This window comes from Cibotium barometz, chromosome 5 (genome assembly GCF_041138505.1).
Source record: "Cibotium barometz isolate CiBa-2024 chromosome 5, ASM4113850v1, whole genome shotgun sequence".
Lineage (NCBI taxonomy): Eukaryota > Viridiplantae > Streptophyta > Polypodiopsida > Cyatheales > Cibotiaceae > Cibotium > Cibotium barometz.
The window spans coordinates 61,392,597-61,412,963 of NC_141050.1; the positions used below are offsets into that span (position 1 = coordinate 61,392,597).

At 45.0% G+C, this 20,367-nt stretch overlaps 1 protein-coding gene across 1 annotated transcript; it reads right to left on the minus strand.

Moving 5' to 3' along the window:
* Positions 1-18,992: 18,992 nt before the first annotated feature.
* LOC147638730 (pathogenesis-related thaumatin-like protein 3.5) lies at positions 18,993-19,813 on the minus strand. The gene has a single exon (XM_086796324.1). The coding sequence runs from the start codon at positions 19,787-19,789 to the stop codon at positions 19,013-19,015; it is 777 nt and encodes a 258-aa protein (XP_086652450.1). The 5' UTR covers positions 19,790-19,813; the 3' UTR covers positions 18,993-19,012.
* Between the last annotated feature and the right edge of the window lie 554 nt (positions 19,814-20,367).

A 20,367-nucleotide genomic window follows, 5' to 3' on the forward strand; every position in this document is an offset into this window, starting at 1 on the left:
AATGATGGTTGGGGATTTTGTTGCTGGGGTGAAAAAAGATCCATAGGTTGGAGAAGGGCATAAAGGGCGAAAAGGGTGGGGGATCATGTGCAAAGGTGATGCCTAGAGCAGTAGCAAACGCATGAGTCGGGAGAGAGAGAGAAAACGTATGTTGTGCAAGGTATGGGAAGAGAAATATGACAAGAAGGGCCTTAAGCAGAAGACTAAGTTTGACAGTAACAAAAAATTATCCTCTCTTTCTCACAACAGTTCATCCCTTTCTCTCTCAAGGTAGCACTCCATCCTTTTCTCAAATTCTCTCCATTCCCCTGATTTTTCACCACATGACAAAGCCTTAGCCTCTTCAATAGCATTAGACTACCTTCCACGTTTACCAAAGGGGTGTGTCCTATCATGTATAAGAGTTTAGAGTTTTGCATAAAAAGCATACACTTCCAACCTTAGGAAATAACTAATGTTAATCCCCAAAATCCATCATCCCAACTAATTAATTAATAGAATTTCTTTTTTCACTCATTGTAGGCCCCTAGTAATTGTTATTATTGGCTCGAGCAATAGGAAGCAACCAATGGTGTATAGAGGTTGAAAACAAGGGCATTGCTACGGGAGCATATGTGAGGTAGTTTGGTTGCAGAAGCTACTTGCAGATATGGGTGAGCCCATGGATAGCATAGTTGTCTTTTATTATGACAACAAGAGTAGCATCATACACTTGGCTATAGTAACCCAATGTATCATGCTAGGACGAAGCACACATGTTGAGGTGCATTATCATTTTGTGATGGAGAAGGTTCTAGTAGGTGATATGGATTTGGTTTACATCACCACATAGAATCAGGAAATTGACATCTTCACAAAGGCATTGGGTATAGAGAAGCTTCGCAGGTTCATGAGCTTACTTAGAGTGCAATATATGGAGTTGAGATCGAGGGGGAGTGTTGAGATATCGAGCTCAACCAGAGCAGATATGGATGTCACACTAGGATGACACACCAAGATGACAATCCCACACTGATGACACTGGCATGGTTGGTGAGATTATGGATGATGTTGAAAAGATGCAGGAGGGAAGAGAGCTTGAGCTCTTGCAAGCACACACACACTCACAAAACCCTAATAGAGAACATACAAGGTGAGAGACTGAAAATCTTCTTCTTCTTCACTCAACACTCAACACACCATATACAAGAGAAGAGCACAAAATATGAAAGGTACTCAACCAATACATATATAGGTTCTCTATAGTGTGAACCCAACTAAATGAGCTGGCGCTATAACTATGCCAGTCTCTAGAATGGCTGTCACACAGCCTGTCATCCCACTGGCCGCATATCACCCAAGATCTCACCAACCATGCCAGTGGTGTAAGTGTGGGGCCTATCCCCCAGGCGGGTCATCAGTGTCCACTGCCTCACTAGACGAGCTCGATATCTCAACACTCCCCCTCGAGCTCAACTCCATCTCATGTACACCAAGCGAAGCCCTGAATCTGCAGAGCTTCCCTGTACCCAATGCTTTGGTGAAGATGTCAGCTACCTGATCCTCTATGCTGACATAAACAAGGTCAAGGTCTCCTGCCAAGACCTTCTCTCTGACGAAATGGTAGTGGACCTCTATATGCTTCGTGCGAGCATGAAAAATTGGGTTCCTGGCCAACTGTATATGGCCAACTGTATACTGCTAATGTTGTCACAAAAAATGACAACTTGTCTATCCACTGGTAGACCCAAATCTGCAAGTAGCTTTCTCAACCAAGCTACCTCACATGCTGCCATAGCAGCTCCTCTGTACTCGGCCTCTGTACTGGTGGATAGAGCAACCGTAGGCTGATTCTTGCTGCTCCAGGTCACAGCAGCACTCCCCAAAGAAAACATGAATCCACTGGTAGATCTTCTATCTGAGATACTACCAGCCCAATCAGCACATCTGTGTACCCATGTACACATATCTCTATCCCAGTCTCATAGAATAGTCCACAATGCAAAGTAGACCTCACATACCTCAGTATGCGTCTCAATGCATCCAAATGCGGTTTCCGTGGAACTTGCATAAACTGACTCACCAACCCAACAGCATAGCTCAAATCTGGCCTGGTGATCGTCATGTATCAAGCTTCCTACTATGCGCCTATATGCGCCTATACATAGTAGGATCCTCCAAAATCTCTCCTAAATCTACACTCAACTTGCCATTCTGATCCAATGGCACTGAGATAGGCTTATGTTAACCTATGACGGACATTGAGACGTACTATGTTTTACGTCATTAATTTAAATATTTTGAGTCATGGGCCGGGCTTATCGGCACCATATGTTAAGGATGAAGGGATTGGGTGATCGTCGATGAGAGGCGCACCTTGAATATTAGTAGGATAAGGGTTAGGATCGGCCGGCCATGTATGGGCGCCCAAGTGTGAACGGCCAAGTCACCTATAAGAGTCAAATGTAACCCTAAAATCTTCATTCTCATGTGTTGTGAATACAAGAGTGCTCTTGCCTTATCTCCTTGGTTTCCTTCTCCTGCGTGTGTGAGAGAGAGAGAGAGTGAGTGAGAGAGCGATCGAGCACTGTGTAGCGGCACGGCGGCGGAGAGGCGGTAGAGCGGCGACGGCGGCTCCTTCTTCACTGCTGCGACGCGGGAATCCTTCAAGGCGGCAGTTGAGCGGTGAGTGACACACCCTTTGCATTCTGTTTGAGCTTCCTTCCCTGGTTGTATGCTTGCAGCCATTCGTGGCTCGCATACGGTGTCCGGCAAGTCCCCAACTACGACCTGTGCGGCAAAAGCGCACATTTTTGGCGCCTGCCGGGAAGTTGCCCTACACCAAGCTCCAGTTTACAGCTCGGGCTGCTACGTGAAGTTTAATTTACACTGTAGGAAAGGCGACTGCGTGTTTGTTGTTGAGGTGTTTCTGTGTTTTGCAATCTGTTTCTGCAATTTGTCTTCTGCATTTCTATTATTTTTTCGCTCCGCATGTGGGCGTGCGTTCTGTTATCTGGTTTTCTATGTGCGAGGGGGATTTCTGAATCCCCAGACCTGTGCTGTGTGCGAACCGCACCGCGGCCAAGGCTGAAACCCAGAAAGAAACCCTAGAAAACTTTTCTCACAAAATAAAAAATAAAAAATAAAAATTCTAAAAAATAAAAAAAATAAAAAATAAAAAATAAAAATTTATTTCTAAAGAAAAAAAACCAAACGTGTGGAGAGGAAAGATTTTTCATTTGGAGAAAAATTTTTTGAAAAGAAAGAACCCCAATTGACCCACGACCCCGGCCTCGGTCTCAGTCTTTTGATATATATATATAGGAGAGTGAGCCTCCATAGCTTTCTTTCAAGTGAGAGCTTATGGGAAGTTGTGCCCTATATGTAGCCCACTCCCCAAGGAGTAAAGTGAGCATGTGGGATAAAGCCCTCACCCTTTCCTCCACAAGCAAATAGGCTTTCGCCCCTTCCCCCCAAAGGAAACGGACTGTTTTGAGGACCACGAGAGCTCTGGATAGGCGAACACGGTGCTGTAAAGCACACTAGGACCCTTTGAACAATACGCTCGTTTTGAGCTATCACACGCCCTAGTCCAGGTTCGACCATAAGTAAGGGGGTCAAAAACGAGTTAAAAACAATCTAAAAACAAGTAAAAACGGGGTGCGAAACACCTAAGAAACCACTTGTGTGAGTTTCAAGGGCACGTAGGGTACCCACGTCACATACATCTACGTTCTGGTCGGGTGCTAGAGCCTGAACCACTAGAAAGCGTTTCAGTCTACGCAGGCTCACACCATCCCTCCACGTTAGCATCTTGGCCTTCGGCTGGAACCCAAGGGAGTGCAACCTAAGATCCATGAATAGTGGATAGTGACTCGTCCTCTGACTCAGAAGCCATGGAAGGGCACCCTACCAAGAACCCTGAAGAGACAAGCCAAAACATGCCAGGTTGGGCCCCACAACCCGGATCTAGCATGTTTAGTCGTCTAATAGAGACCTTTAGTAGAGCTACACGCTCTGAACATGCGACAAGCGAAGTAAATGAAGAAGGTGGGGTAGTGGATTCGTTCACATCTCATGTAGACCCTACCCTCCCAAAGAGTGTCCATGTGGATATTCTACCCACTTCGTTTAATGAGGGCTCTACTGAGCTACCACATTCCGATGCTCTTCCTAAAGTAGAGGTCCCTAGAAGCCAATCCATAAGAAGTGACATTGCGTCCACTTCAAGAGAACCGTTTGGCACACCAAGTCTAGATGGGATATTTCTCAATGAAAATTGGGAATATGATCTACACACAGAGACTCTAACTGACTTATACATGGGTTACACATACCATGTAGGTTGGTTAGAAGTCCTACGATCTACATCTAGCGCCACTAATCTAGAGGAGCAACAACACATGATATGTGAGGTTATTCATAGAATTATCCAATTTGAGAGGCAAAATAGGGGAGTGAACCTAGTTTCCACTGGCCCTATGAGATTTTTGGATACGGGCAAGGCCAAACAACCAACCCTATCACAATTGGAGACTCCCTCGGTGAGTCCCATAGACCCTTCGTATGTTGTTTCGCCTGGAGTCTCAATGCAGGTTGAGCCCACGAGCAGTAACTTTAGTTTTCCAACCTTGGCTCAACTTTCCATTAAGGAATCCACAATGCCTACCCCAATGATGAGCATGACGGAAGGTGCACCTATTACCACTGTAGTTAGTACGACGCCGCTACCTAGTGGAACAGTACCTACAACAGCGCGTGCCAGTGCCTATCGACCATATGTACCTATTGCTACTCATGCTCATGTAGCTCCTACGCCTCTTAGTATGCCAATGCCGTATGCTCCCCACAACAGCGCGTGCCAGTGCCTATCGACCATATGTACCTATCGCTACTCATGCTCATGTAGCTCCTACGCCTCTTAGTATGCCAATGGCGTATGCTCCACAACCACCTTATCATAACCATTATCCAAGGGGAGCTAGGCCTAGTCACATATCATATCCTACGTCGTTTGCCAACATACTCAGACCAACGCCAACTCCTATCAGCCAGGCTATCCCAGAAGTGCCTCCACCAGCTATGCCTGCTCACCTAGGTGATCTCGCAGCGTTTGCTCAGACGATCGGACGATCTATTGCGGAAAACATGCGGGGTATGTCTGAGAGAGAACCTAGAAGCAAGGCAGTACAAGTGGCTAAGCTCACTCAAAACTTCAGTGGTAACGAGGATGTTAGGAAGCACATTGAAGTCTTTGAACACGTGTGTGATTCCTTGGAAGAGCACAATGAGCTGCATAAGTGTAAAGTCTTAGGCTTAACCTTGAGTGGGAAGGCCGGAGATTGGTATGGAACCTTAAGGGTTGAAGAGCGCACTCACTACCCCACTCTCAAGAGATTGTTCTTGAAAGAATACATACGTGAGGGTGTGCTTTGGGGAGTAGCATCTCAACTCCAAAAAGCTGAACGCGAGGAAGGGTAGTCAGTGAGAGACTTTATAAGTCGATTGAAGCATCTAAATTCTCGCTGCACTCCCGACGATGAACGCTTCAATAACAACCAACTCCTCGATAGATTCATCCGAGGATTGCGCCACGAGGACATTTACAATGGCCTAGTCATTAGAGGTCTTACAACGTGGGAAGCAGTCACTGCCAATGCAATCCAGTTAGAAGACAACTTGATGATTGCAGGTAAAAAGGTGTCTTCGGAGACAAAATCCGTTAGTTCACAAGTATCTGGGCATGAACCAATGACGGTGAAACCTATTGCCAAGGAGCCCAAGATATCTGAAATTCTGTGACCGACCTTACTAAGGCTCTCCAAGAATACTTTAGGGGTAATCGAGCTCCTCAGAATAGCCATATGTACCCAAGGAGAGAGCAACAATGGTGTTCGGTGTGCTTAGGACCACATAGCACGAGTGAATGTCCTACATTCAGAGTCAAATTCAATGGGAATTGTAATGCATGTGGTAAGTATGGCCATCAATCTAAAGATTGCCTAGTACTTAAGCGAATGTTGGCAAATCAGGCACCACTAGCCTGGTCAAACACACCTCAAGTACCCGCGCTGATGCTTGCACAACCTATCGAGCAACCGTCACAGCACATAGTTCCAAGGAATCCGAATGTAGTCCAGTCTATGCCGTTACCACCGCCAGTGCTAGGACCACAACCTCCACATCCAAGGATTACCCCAATAAACCAGATGGGTTGTGAGTCACATAGTGCGTGTGGGGATTATGAAGAGGAGATAGACCCCACTGCTCCATACGGGTTTGATACGTTTGAAATGACTCCCCAGTACTGCATGGAGGATCATTTCGGGCAAGGCAAGCCTGTATATCAAGCGGCTGCTCTCGCCACAAGAGGGCAAAACCTTAATACCTTGGTGAGGAGACCACCTCTTCAATGCTACGATTGTGGTGGACCGTATCGTGTAGCGGAGTGTCCTAATAGGCTACAGAAGATCGCTACTCAGATGCAACCAAATCAAGGGAGCACATCGGGAATGCCGGTACTTACATGTAATCGTTGTGGAATAGATCATTTGATCGCTCAATGTCCACATAATCCTAATGCACCCAAGATTACGCCATTGAATTTGGTTGAGGTCACCAACCAAGCACGAGGAACCACACCTGTTGTACCCGCGAATGTAGTTACACGGTCAATGCTTCAAAATCAAAACTACATTCTTGAAGAGAGGGATACTGCATCAATCGCTCAGGCAAAGAAAAAGAAAACACGGCGGAAGAGATCGCTTAATGCCACGAGCTCCAAGCCTAGTTCAAAGACTAACATAGGGACAGGAGACGACCCCATGTATATGAATGATCCTGAGGATGATTCTGATTCAATAGAAACCATGGGGACCAAAGCCACTACCTTAAGGGAGGAACCCACTCGGGAGCTTAACGAAGGAGAATCAAGCGAATACATAAATAAGGGGAAACAAAAGGAAACTTCCTCCGCCCCACAACCAAGTCAGTTAATGCCCTCTCGACCACCCAAACTGACTGAGACTCCCCAAGACAAGCCTTGTGGGCCAAAAACCCTCAAGAAAAAGATTGGTACTTACCCAAACCCAGTTGAGGAGATTGAACAAGTGCAACACTTAAGGGGTTTGGTGGAAGAAACACAAAGAGAACTGGAGCCAAACCCGAGAAAAATCAAAATTCCAGACACAATGTTTCCTACGCAAGTTCAGCCTCACCGAAACCATAAACCGTTAGCTATACCTAGTATCATTCGAGAAGAAAGTGAGGATAGGATATCCGGAAGTGGGCAAACACCCTTCTTGCTGGAAAGAATGTTTAGTGAGGGAATGCCTGACCCCATTGAAGAGGAAGTGATTCCATCTTCACCAGTCCCTAGTCAAGGGGCGATGTCTCGAAAAGTACCGTTGAATGTGTCTAAGCTAATGGATTTCATGTCCTCTGAAATCAGAACCACGATCATATCCAAATTATACGGAGATCTTGAGCTATTCTTAGCTCTTCGGGCATTTCTCAATGGAGAACTAAAGGCGGGGCTACCACAATTTGCAAATATGGATAGAGCCGACACGCTTCAAGATGAGGAGGAACACTGGGATCTACAACCCAAACTAGATGAAAACTCGGTCGTGGAAATACCTGTTAACAAGTTGGGACAGTACTTTGAAGGGGACGAATCTAATGCAACCCTCCCCATTACTACCAAGGGGTTAACTCTAAAGGGAATCCTTGATGGTGATGCTGGCGTGAGCATTGTGACTAAAAACTATTGGGAATCTATGGGAAGACCTCACCTCGAAGTCACAAACATAGTGGTTAAGATGGCAAACGGAACTATTGCTAAGCCTATTGGAATGTTAAGGGACCTTAAGATCAAGGTTCTGGGGTACAAGGTAAGACATACCTTCATTGTAATGGATTTCTCCAAGCATCCTATGTCATATCAAATGATCTTAGGACGTCCTTTCATGAGGGAAGCACAAATGGTGCATGACTGGTCGAAAAACCATGTCTACCTACAATTCCAGGACTCTGTCATTCGAGTTGATCTTGAGAATGGTCGTGCACATCCTTTAGGAAGCAAGGTTATCATTGATAATCGATCGGATACCACTATTCACTCCGCCCCATTAAGATATTGCTATATATGCAAAAAAGAGACTGATGATGGGAAAGATTCTCCTTATATGGATGTCCTACCGGGTATGACTGAGTCGGATAACGTGGATTGGGTACACCTAGCGGCAACCATAGACACATGGGGGAATAGAGGCACAAGCTGGGTAACACCTGAGGGGCAAGATATGCCACCGTTAGTGCCAATAAACATGATAGGTGTTATGCACTTGACCCCTCTGATGGCGAGAAAGTGGCAAACTCCACCGACACTGAAAGTAGCGAAGACTCTGACCAATGCAACTCTGAGTATGAATCTCAAGAAGAAACTGACCCTGAGCTTGATGGGGAAAATGAATCACGAATATTCACCCAAATGTGGAAGCAAGGTGCTCAAGGCCTAGGACAGTGACCTCCTACAGTTCATCCGAAAGTGAGGGGCACACAAGTGAAGATCGACCAAGTGAGTCCGAATCTGATAGAAACAAAAATCAAAAACTTGGTAAGAAGAAAACGAGACATAAGCGCCAACGCTATCGAGCTAATGTACGCACTGCAATAAACAAGGAAAGATCCACTGCAGAATGGCTTAGTTATGTAGGAGCCATTGATGCTCATCGGTTGATGCTCATCGGAAGATAGCGGATAATTGGGGACAATACCTCCAAAGTGTCATGTGGTGTATTCCGCAACCTCATGACGTCGTCCAATTAGAAATCGAAGAGAAGCCGAAACTAAGTCGTACTGCAAGAAGGCGGCAAAACCAAGAGTTGGCTCAACAACAGAAGGAAGCGGAATTGAAAGAAAAAAGCCTGGCACAACAAGAACCAGTAGACTTACACCCCGCACCCGAGCATTTCAAATCATTCACCACAAGGGAACGTAAAGTAGTCTACACAAAAGCCCAACGAACGCCTACCAATGGGAGTAGCAGTGTCTACGATGTAGTTAAGGAGATAGACTTAGCAGATCCGGGTGAGGAGTCTAAACCAGTTTTTATTGCTCAAGACCTCACCAAGGCGGAAGAAGTTGCACTTATGAAGCTTCTTAAGGAATTCAAGGACATATTTGCTTGGACATATCATGATATGAAGGGTGTTCCACCCTCGGTGGTGCAACACACGATTCCAATGATTAGCACTGCTAAACCAGTCCAGCAACGTCCCTACCCAATGAATCCTAAGTATGCAAAGATTGTACAAGAGGAAATTGAAAAGCTTGTAAAATGTGGATTCATATATCCTATTGAGCACTCAGAATGGGTTTCTCCGATAGTCATCGTACCAAAGAAGAATGGGAAACTCGGAGTGTACGTTGATCTCAAAAAGGTTAATGCAGCCACCAGAAGGGATCATTACCCCCTGCCATATTCTGAACATGTGCTTGAAAGAGTGGCAGGCAAGGAGGCATATAGCTTTTTAGATGGGTACTCGGGTTACAATCAGATCACAATTGCAGTCGAGGACCAAGCTAAAACAGCATTTATCACGGAGTTGTGTTTGCCTTTCACGTCATTGCTTTTAGCTTGACCAATGCACCTGCAACATTCCAATGATTGATAAACACGGCCTTTAAGGAATATCTAAGGGACTTCTATGAAGCTTTCTTAGATGATCTTTGTGTTCATTCCTCTTGGTATGAGCACTTGATGTGTTTACGAAAAATATTTGAAAGGTGTAGATTATATCGCATCTCCTTGAATCCTTTCAAATGCCAATTCTGGGTTAAACACGGAGTTATCTTAGGGCATATAGTGTCCAAAAATGGGATTTCCATTGACGAGAGTAAAATCAAGGTCATTCTGGAATTACCCCCACCCACCAACTACAAGGGAGTCCAACGGTTTATGGGCCATGTTGGTTATTATCGAAGGTTTATTCTATTCTTCGTCGAGATAGCTCGACCATTGTCTAAGCTTCTCATCGAGTTTATTTGGACCGAAGAATGTGACCGTGCCTATGAGCTATTAAAGAAGGCCTTGGCAAGTGCTCCAATCTTGAGAATGCCTAACTGGGATTTACTCTTCCATGTGCATATTGATGCATCAAACTTTGCTATTGGGTGTGTGTTAACTCAACCTGGAGAACACAAGCTAGACTACCCCATTAGCTTTGCCAGTCGCCAGTTAAACGATGCTGAGATGAACTACACCACTACGGAGCGAGAAGGGTTGGCAATGATATATGTAGTAAGGATTTCGTTATTACCTCCTTGCCACCAAGTTTGTTTTCTATGTAGATCATCAAGCATTGTTGTATCTGGTAAACAAACCATGCTCCACAGGGAGAATCACACGATGGCTATTGATTCTTCTTGAGTTTGATTTCACTGTTGTTGTGAGACCTGGCAAAAAACATGTTATGGCTGATCATTTGTCTTGCATACCTAATGGTGAGGCTCCTACGGGGGTTGATGATGACTTATCGGACACTTCCCTGTTTATGGTGGAGACAATGCCTGAATGGAGTGAGAAGATTGTTAACTTTTTGGTTAATGGCTTTCCACCCAAGGAGCTTCGTAAAGATCTAGCTCGGAAGTTGATCAAAGAATGCGAACCCTATTGCCTGATAGCAGGGACTCTTTATAAAAGAGGAAAGGATGACATTCTTAGGCGTTGTGCCCGAGAGGATGAGTATCTATACATTTTGCAAGAGGCACATATGGGCGTAGCCGGTGGTCACTTCTTAGGAGACTTAACTGCGCGAAAGATCTTACAATCAGGGTATTGGTGGCCCACTATGTTCCAAGATGCAACACTCTTTGTGAAGGGTTGCGATGAATGCCAACGATACAAGAAACCCCAACGGAAAGATCAGATTCCCCTACATCCAATCAAAGTAAACCAACCATTTGAAAAGTGGGGTTTAGACTTTGTAGGTCCAATTAGCCCAGTGGCCCGAAACACACAATCTCGCTATATTATTGTGGCCACTGACTATATGACCAAATGGGCTGAAGCGAAAGCGACACGTAAGGCAGATGCAAGGACAACAGCCAAGTTCCTCTTTGAAAATATAATCACACGATTCGGTTGTCCTTTTGAACTTGTGAGCGACAATGGTACGCATTTTATAAATGAAGTGATTAAGGAGCTCACAACAAATTTCATGATCTCCCATCATAAATCTACTCCTTACTATCCGCAAGCGAATGGCCAAGCCGAGAGTACAAACAAGACATTAATCTCTGTTTTGACAAAGACAGTTGAAGCTCATCGCACGGATTGGGATCTAAAGCTTACGATAGCTTTATGGGCCTATCGTACTGCGTACAAAGTGGCTATTAATTGCACACCATTCAAAATGGTATATGGCCAAGAAGCAGTCATGCCGTGGGAATTTGTCATTCCTAGTCTTCGTGTTGCTACTCAAGAGCGTTGGGATGGTAATCCCTTAGTAGAGCGTCTATATATCCTTGAGCGGCTAAACGAAGAAAGACAATTGGCTGTATACAATGCCCTTGTGGAGAAGGATAGAAGGAAAAAATGGTTTCATCGCCATCTAAAGGACAAGGACATCAAGGTTGGGGATAAAGTCCTAATGTATGGAGTGCAAAACGAAAAGAAGAAGCTCAAATATGCTGGTAAGGGACCATATAGAGTATGTGAAATTACCCCGCAAGGTACCATCAGAGTGGAGACTCTCGACGGAGTTGAAACCATTGGATTCCTTAATGGGAGTAAATTCAAAAGATACTATTGACCCCCTGAGCCAGGAGGAGTTACATGCAATCCATCAAAAGAAGGCAGCTAAAGAATAAGCTGAGCTTAAAAAGATACAAGCGAGAGTCGAAGCCTCTTGAAAGATGGATGCACTAATTCATTAATGAACTTAACTTTATTGAAAATATTCCTAGGCAGCATGACGTCTTTAGTTAACCTTGGAATACGATTGTCTTAGGTCTAGGGTCAAACCATCTTAATGTTTGACACCTGGCCATGTGTGTGTTGACCTCTAGGACATAGCTATTACCCCTTTGTCGAAAGGATGCAAGACAAATTATAGTTCAGGAGCGAAGATCAAAAGAAATAGATTTTTTTTTTAAAAAGCCTACAATAAATGGCAATACAAGTCTATGATGTGCTTTGATGTTGGCCTATCACCTTATTGTAGGCGAGGAGTATTCTACTCCAGACCGATGCCTTGGTTGGTAGGGGGTAGCCTTGCCTAAGGTGAACTAATAGATTCCTGGATAATGCCTTGTGTTAAACATGGTACCAGGATCGATGTTAGTTTTGCCTTAGGAAGGTCGCCATTGTATGTAAAAATTATCACGTGCATTAAAAAAAATAATAAAGGCAAAAAGCTCCTGTAACTCTGATGTTTCTTGTGTCCCTAGGCTTGTGGTATTAACTTGTTCTTAGAATAGACACAGTGTGGTCATCTGTTTATTTATTAAGCTTGGTTATTTTCCTTGACTTAGGCCAGTTATAAACCTTGATTAACCTTTGACACCTTGCTTACTCTTGATTTACTTTCAATAATTTTAAACTCCTGTTAATTTGCTACACTAGCTCATTCATGTGACCCTTAAACTAAGTTCTCATAGCAACATCCATTATGGTCTAACATGCTTGAATTTATACACTTTATATCTTTTGAATTCCAGCATACTTTCACTCTACTTCCCTATTTTGCAGACGGTCAACAACAACCCTCTCGAGCTTACCATACCATAGCTTCCGAGGACGGAATCTACATCAGGAAGGGGGGCATGTTAACCTATGAGACGGACATTGAGACGTACTATGTTTTACGTCATTAATTTAAATATTCTGAGTCATGGGCCGGGCTTGTCGGCACCATATGTTAAGGATGAAGGGATTGGGTGATCGTCGATGAGAGGCGCACCTTGAATATTAGTAGGATAAGGGTTAGGATCGATCGGCCATGTATGGGCGCCCAAGTGTGAATGGCCAAGTCACCTATAAGAGTCAAATGTAACCCTAAAATCTTCATTCTCATGTGTTGTGAATACAAGAGTGCTCTTGCCTTATCTCCTTGGTTTCCTTCTCATGCGTGTGTGAGAGAGAGAGAGAGTGAGTGAGAGAGCGATCGAGCACTGTGTAGCGGCACGGCGGCGGAGAGGCGGTAGAGCGGCGACGGCGGCTCCTTCTTCACTGCTGCGACGCGGGAATCCTTCAAGGCGGCAGTTGAGCGGTGAGTGACACACCCTTTGCATTCTGTTTGAGCTTCGTTCCCTGGTTGTATGCTTGCAGCCATTCGTGGCTCGCATACGGTGTCCGGCAAGTCCCCAGCTACGACCTGTGCGGCAAAAGCTCACAGCTTACAGCCTGTCATACCATACTTGGACAACATGTCCAAGCCATACTGTCTCTGCAGTAATCCAATACCATGTGGTGACCTAATCACCTCAATGCCCAAGAAATATCTGAGCTCCCCCGGATCCTTCATCTCGAACTTCTGTCTAAGCAAGATCTTTACATCAAAGATCTCTGTATCATGGTCCCCCATAATGATCAAGTCATCTACATAGATGACAACAAGCACAACCCCTCTATCACCATGTCTCACATACAGCGAGAAATCTGCATTGGCTACATGAAAGCCAATTGTGACAAGATATTCAGAAATCTTGTCAGACCATGCTCTTGGTGCTTGTTTTAAGCCATACAAGGCTTTCTTCAACCTACAAACATGCTCGGAGTGACTCATATCCTCATAACCAGGTGGCTGTAACATATACACCTCTTCTTGTATATCCCCATGCAAGAATGCATTCTTTACATCCATCTGATGTAAAGACCATTGCTTTGATGCAGCCACTGCTATCACAACTCTCACTGTTGCCATCTTGGCAATTGGGCTGAAAGTTTCTTCATAATCAATGCCATATGTCTGCGCATATCCTTTGGCTACCAATCTAGCCTTGTACCTGTTTATGCTTCCATCACTGTTATGTTTTACTTTGTACACCCACTTGCATCCAATGGCTTTCTTGCCTTTAGGCAATTGCACTAAATCTCAAGTCTCATTTCCATATAGTGCATCCATTTCCTCATCCATAGCTTTCTCCCAACACACATTTCCAACAGCCTCATCAATGCATGTTGGCTCTACAACCTGCACAACCTTTGCCATATATGCATAGTGATGTGCCACATAACCATCATAGGTAAATCTCTGCACAGGATTTTTCACTCTCCCAGATCTTCGCAGCTTTTCATTCATGGCTTCCATAGCCTTCTTTACACCAGGTGTTCTCATAGCTGGGATCCCAAGCTCCTAATCAAGGCTCATCTCTGAGCCACTAGACTCTCCATCAACATGAGAATGCCCTGCAGAAATGTCAGGCATACCAAGGGGCTCAACCACTTTCTCTTTTCCTTTACGTGATGTACTAATCACATTTGCAGGACTGGTATTATGACGCAGCCTGCCACTCCATGGTCTATCAACAGACCCACTAGATGAGGACTCTCCTGGTCCACTCAAAGATTGTGATTGCTGACCTGCATTCTATGCAACCACACTTCCACTCACATCAGCCCCAACAGCTTCTTTTTCAGCAGCATACCAGCTGCTCATCTCATCAAAGACAACATCCCTGCTTACCCTCAACTCACGTGTAGCAGGGTTATAACACCTGTATCCCTTTTGCTCAAGGGAATATCCAATAAACACACATTTTTCAGCTTTCGGATCCAATTTAGTTCTTAGCTCATCTGGCACATGCACATATGTAATGCATCCAAAGACTTTCAGATGAGACAAATCTGGTTTTCTGCCAGTAAACCTCTCCTCTGGAGTTACATCATGTATGGCTGCAATTGGAGTCCTGTTCATGATGTATACTGCTGTAGAAACAGCCTCAGCCCAATAGCTATGCGGCATATTCTTCTCTTCCATCAATGCTCGCGCAATCTCAGCAATGTGCCTGTTTTTCCGCTCAGCAACTCCATTTTGCTGCGGAGTGTATCTGCATGTAAACTGTCTCCGAATACCATTCTTCTTCAAAAATTCAGAGAACTCATTGGAGAAATACTCTCCCCCTCCATCTGACCTTAGGCACTTTACATATTTCCCTGTTTGCTTTTCAACCAAAACTCTGAAATTCTGAAAGTGAGTGAACACCTCACTTTTCTCCTTCATGAAATATACCCACACTTTCCTTGTGTGGTCATCAATGAATGTCACATAGTACCTGCAGCCTCCCATAGACATGGTCTTCGTAGGACCCCATACATCTGAATGCACAACATCTAGTGCATTTCTGCTTACATATCTGTTACGTGGAAATACATGCTTTGTTTGCTTTCCAAATTGGCATGCTTCACATATTCTCTGCATACCTTCCACTTTAAACTTTGGCAGCCCTGTCACAATTCCTTTAGTCTGCATAGACTTCATTCTCTGCACATTCACATGTCTAATTCTTTTATGCCAAATGTCTGTGTCTGCAACAATTCTTGAACCATTTGCAAACATCGCAACACTCATTTCAGGCATGTCTACATTCAACGTAAACATTCTGCCCACTCTGTTGCCTTTTGCAACCAACCTGCACTTGTCTTTAAAGTCTTCAACATAACAACCATCACGGTTAAACCGAACCTGCAAACCCTACTCAATCATCTGGCCAACTGAAACCAGATTCTTTGCTATGTTCGGAACGTGAAGTACATCTGCAAGGTACTTCACTTTGCCATCCTGCATAGACAATGGCACATCTCCAACATGGGCAATTGGATGAGCAGTGTCATCCCCTGTTTCCACAAAACCTGGTCTTTCCGGGTTTTTCATCTCCTTGAACCACTCCCCATGACTTGTCATGTGGTTCGAAGCACCTGAATCCACATACCATACATCATCTTTTTGTGCTGCATCAACATTTTCAGACATGGCATTCACGACATGCTGCATAACAAACAACCTTTCATTATCCTCATTATTTCTGCTTGAGGATGCATAGTTGTTTTGCTGCACTTTTCCATTTTGCATGTCAGCCTGCTTCTTATAACATTCTGCCTGCACATGTCCAGGCTTACCACAATAATAGCATTCATGTGCATCATTATACTGCCTTTGCTAATTTCCACGGCCTCTTTGATTTGTCTCTTCCACCTGTGTGTGTTGTTGTTGTTGTTGTTGTGTATTCTGGGACTGTTGTTGTTGCTGCTGCTGGCCATAATTCTGATTACCTGTTCGGCCACCTCCTTGACCGCGTCCACGACCTCCTCTACCTCGTCCTCTTCCTAAACTTGTGTAGAAGGCCTGTTGCTCTGAACTGTTTTTGTTTTGTGAAGACTGTTGGTCTTCACCCAAGCTCTTCTCTTCTATAATCAGCATAGACACCAAATCTGTTCATCATCATCTACTGACACACCAATAGATGCAAGGGATTCCACAATACCCTTTATCTTCAACACATAGTCATTCACAGACATGCTCTTTTTCTCCACAGTATGAAGTTCATTCTTCAACTGCATCTTACGTGCCTTGGTATTTGTTTCATAGAGCTTTACCAAGGTGTCCCACGCCTCCTTGGGGGACTTGGCATCCTGAATGTGTCCAATCATGGTGTCCTGTATACTAATGGAGAGCTAATACATAACTTTCTTGGCTCCTTGGTTCCAGTCTTTAAACTCTTTCACATCTGCAGCAGTCAGATTTATGTCCGGTATCTCCGGTGCCTCTTCATGCTCACCTTCTATGTAGTCCCAATAGCCCTTTCCCATCAGGAAATTCGTCAACCTAAACCTCCAAGCATGGAAGTTATTCTTATCAAGCTTCTCAGCCACAATCTGGGTTATCCCATCATTTGACATCTTGCCAAACACACAATTTTACCAGAAACAGCACTCTAGTTTGTCCTGCACAAACTGCTGTATTTTCTGCAGTGGTACTGTAGTACTCTCAAATGTCACAACCAGTGACTTCAATGTGCATACATACACCCAATGGCAAAACTGTTGACCTCTTTGCAGCACCCACAGTGTCTGCACAGTCAATCTGTCTTCTTGCAGTTCTTAAAATAGAGTTCTACAGAGAATCGATGACTTACCCGCAGTGCTCGAAATCGCCTGCTTTCTAAAAAACGAAGGTCCAGACGCGCCCGAAACGCGTTTTCGGCCCATAAAATGTTGTCCTATCATCCGATAGGACAATATAGTTGCCCTATAGCTTTACTCCCGCGAAGAAAGCTCCTCAATCAGAGATCGTTTGCCGGTGCCTCCCGTAGAGCTCCCGACAAGGGTGTAGTCACCAACACAAATAGGGAAGAGTAGTTGAGGCTCTTACCCTTGTACCGCTTCCTGTGGTTCTCTTGCTTGCAGCTCAGCCCTTAGCACGAACCAGGCTCTGATACCATGAAAAGATGCAGGGGGGAAGAGAGCTTGAGCTCTTGTAAGCACACATACACTCACAAAACCCTAATAGAGAACACACAAGGTGAGAGACTGAAAATCTTCTTCTTCTTCACTCAACACTCAACACACCATATACAAGATAAGAGTACACAAAATATGAAAGGTACTCAACCAATACATACATAGGTTCTCTATAGTGTGAACCCAACTAAATGAGCTGGCGCTATAACTATGCCAGTCTCTAGAATGGCTGTCACACAACCTGTCATCCCACTGGCCGCATATCACCCAAGATCTCACCAACCATGCCAGTGGTGTAGGTGTGGGGCCTATCCCCCAGGCGGGTCATCAGTGTCCACCGCCTCACTAGACGAGCTCGATATCTCAACAAATGTGTTGCTAGTGGTTTACAGGTTATGAGACACCCACTTTAGTTCACTAGAGTTACGGGATAGTTATAGCACCATCTCATGTAGTCGGGTTCACACTATGGACTCACCTTCTTGTATGTTTTAGAAGTAGAGTACTTTCTCTTATAGTGTATACTCTTATCTTTATGTTATGGTTGTAGAGAAGAAAAGAGAAGAGAACAAAAGAAAATTTAGCTGTCCATCTCCCTCTTGTGTGCGTTTTTTTACTCTTGTGTGTGTGTTTTTGCTTGCAAGGAGCTCAAGCTCACCCTCTCCCCCACATTCTTCTCAAAGGGAAGGTTGCCAGCAGTAGAGGGCATCCAAGCATAGCAATATGACAAACTTTCCACGAGCACTACCGAGGAGCTAATCAAGGGGCATCGGAGCCGAGCAAGGTATGGAGCATCTGCAAGGTGAGAGCACTGGCGAGGGGAGGCCGTGGATGGAGTTGGATCTCAAAGACTCCATAGCAACGCAGAGCGAAGAAGGGTGTTGATTAATAGAGTGAGCCTTAATATCGAAGGCTGAGGGTAGGTGGTAGTTCCAAGATTAGTTGCATAACAAACAGGTATCCAGTGTCATGTCGTTAGGTGAATGTACATTTGAAGATTGCATGTCCATATGCATGTGATAAACGCGCATATGGCATAAACCTTACTCCATCATCAAACGCTTATGCAGATGAATGTAGCAAAGAAGATGGAATTTTCTCATAAGAAATACAAGAAGATGTTGGTGGCCGAGCCTAGTCTTTCACTTTTCTTTATATTATGCAGGTTCTCATGATAGTGGCTGCTTAATATTCTTGTGCCCGACCTACAATGGATCCGCGTCTCATGTGGCACCGTCTATAAGTACCAGGCCCCGGTTATTCACAGCATAGCATGTGGGGAAGAAAGTTCAAGTAAAGTTAGAAAATACCCTCCGCAAATTCAACATCTTTTATATTTCAAGCTTAGTGTATAATCCCGGATAATTTATATTGATGATTTACGTACTCAAAAGACCTGTTATGTTGCACTCATTGTAAATTCTCGTTCCGAGTTTTGTGAAAAAACCGCACAAAACCAGTTTACAATGTACATAATATAAAGCCAATAATATAAAGCCAATTTTTAATTGTTATTTTTTAAAATTTCAAAAGTAAGGATAAAAAGCAACGACCGTTTCCGGAAGTTTGTCAGGCGGTGGTGCCACGAGGGCAGAAGTTGATGGTGTAGGAGGCAGCGCCGACACAGGTGAACGTGCTGGTGGGGTCGTCGTAGGCGTAGCTGTAAGCGGTGGGGCAGGCGCGCTTGAAGACCTGGGAATAGGCGGAGGGCCCGCAGTCCTGCGGGTTGGCAAAGGCGCCCGTGCAGCAGTACTGCGGCGACCCGAAGGCCTCGCAGGCGCTGCGGCACGCCACCACCCGTCCACCACCACCGCCAACGCCGCCGCCCGCCATCACCTGCAGCTGGGCAGGGCATGCCCCGTTGCTCAGCAAGTTGGACGTGCAGCCGGCCACCGTGCAGTTTGAACCGCTGCCGCCGACGGGCGCTACCGCCATCGGCAGGTTGTAACCGTCCACTAGGCTCACGTCGTAGAAGTCTTTGGACCCCAGTGTGAACTCCGCCAGCGAGACGGGAGGGTTCCCCCCTGCGCCGTTGCACTGCAGCTGGCCACCGCAGTCGCCCGTCATGCAGCTCCCCTCCCCGTTGGCGTCGAAGGAGCACCCCGTTCTCGCCCACAACCTACCCGCCCAGCCCGCCGGAGGACTCAGCACGTTAGACTGGCCGGTGGCCAGTGAGAAACCGCCGGCGGCCAGCGGAGGCTGCCCGGCATCCGGCAACACCCCCGGCCACACTTCGTAGGGGCATGAGTTCGTCAGTATGAACGTCGTAGCTGCGACGCCGGCTCCTGATCCCACGATAGCGAGGAGCACAGCGATGGCTAAGAGGTGCATGTCAATCGATGCCATCTGTCCTTTTGTGTGTTCTTGTTGTTGTTGTTGTGGGGGAGTGAAGAGCTTCTTTATGTTAGCGAAAGCAAAACGATGAGACCAAGAAAAATAGCGGCGCCAAAAAGCTGTTCAAACTTCAAATCCGCCTTTTTTAGCGATTCGTTTTCATCAGGCTTTTTGAAAGGGAAAAAAGAAATTCGCTAGGAAAAAAAAAGTGACTTGACGTCATTAATCGGAGATGGTGCTTGTATCACGCAGTGTTTATTTTTGAAGGTTGGCCCTTGTAAGGGCAATTTGACCTGCTAAAGAAGTATTAAAAAGAATCCAGTATTGCTCTTGAAGTGCTATTAAAAAAATTTGCCCTTCACATGGAAGGGTCAAAAAAATTGAACCTTGCACATGAAGGGCATGTACGTATTAGTTTGTTGCTTCTTTAGATACACATTACACATTAATTAGTTCTTTTTTTGAAGACATTTGTTGATAGCTTATTGAGAAAACTAGTTTGTTGCTTCTTTAGATACACATTACACATTAATTAGTTCTTTTTTTGAAGACATTCGTTGATAGGTTATTGAGAAAACTGATGAAACACA

Coding starts and splice junctions, on each gene's coding strand:
- LOC147638730 (XM_086796324.1), bottom strand. CDS start 19,789: ATGGCATCGATTGACATGCACCTCTTAGCCATCGCTGTGCTCCTCGCT.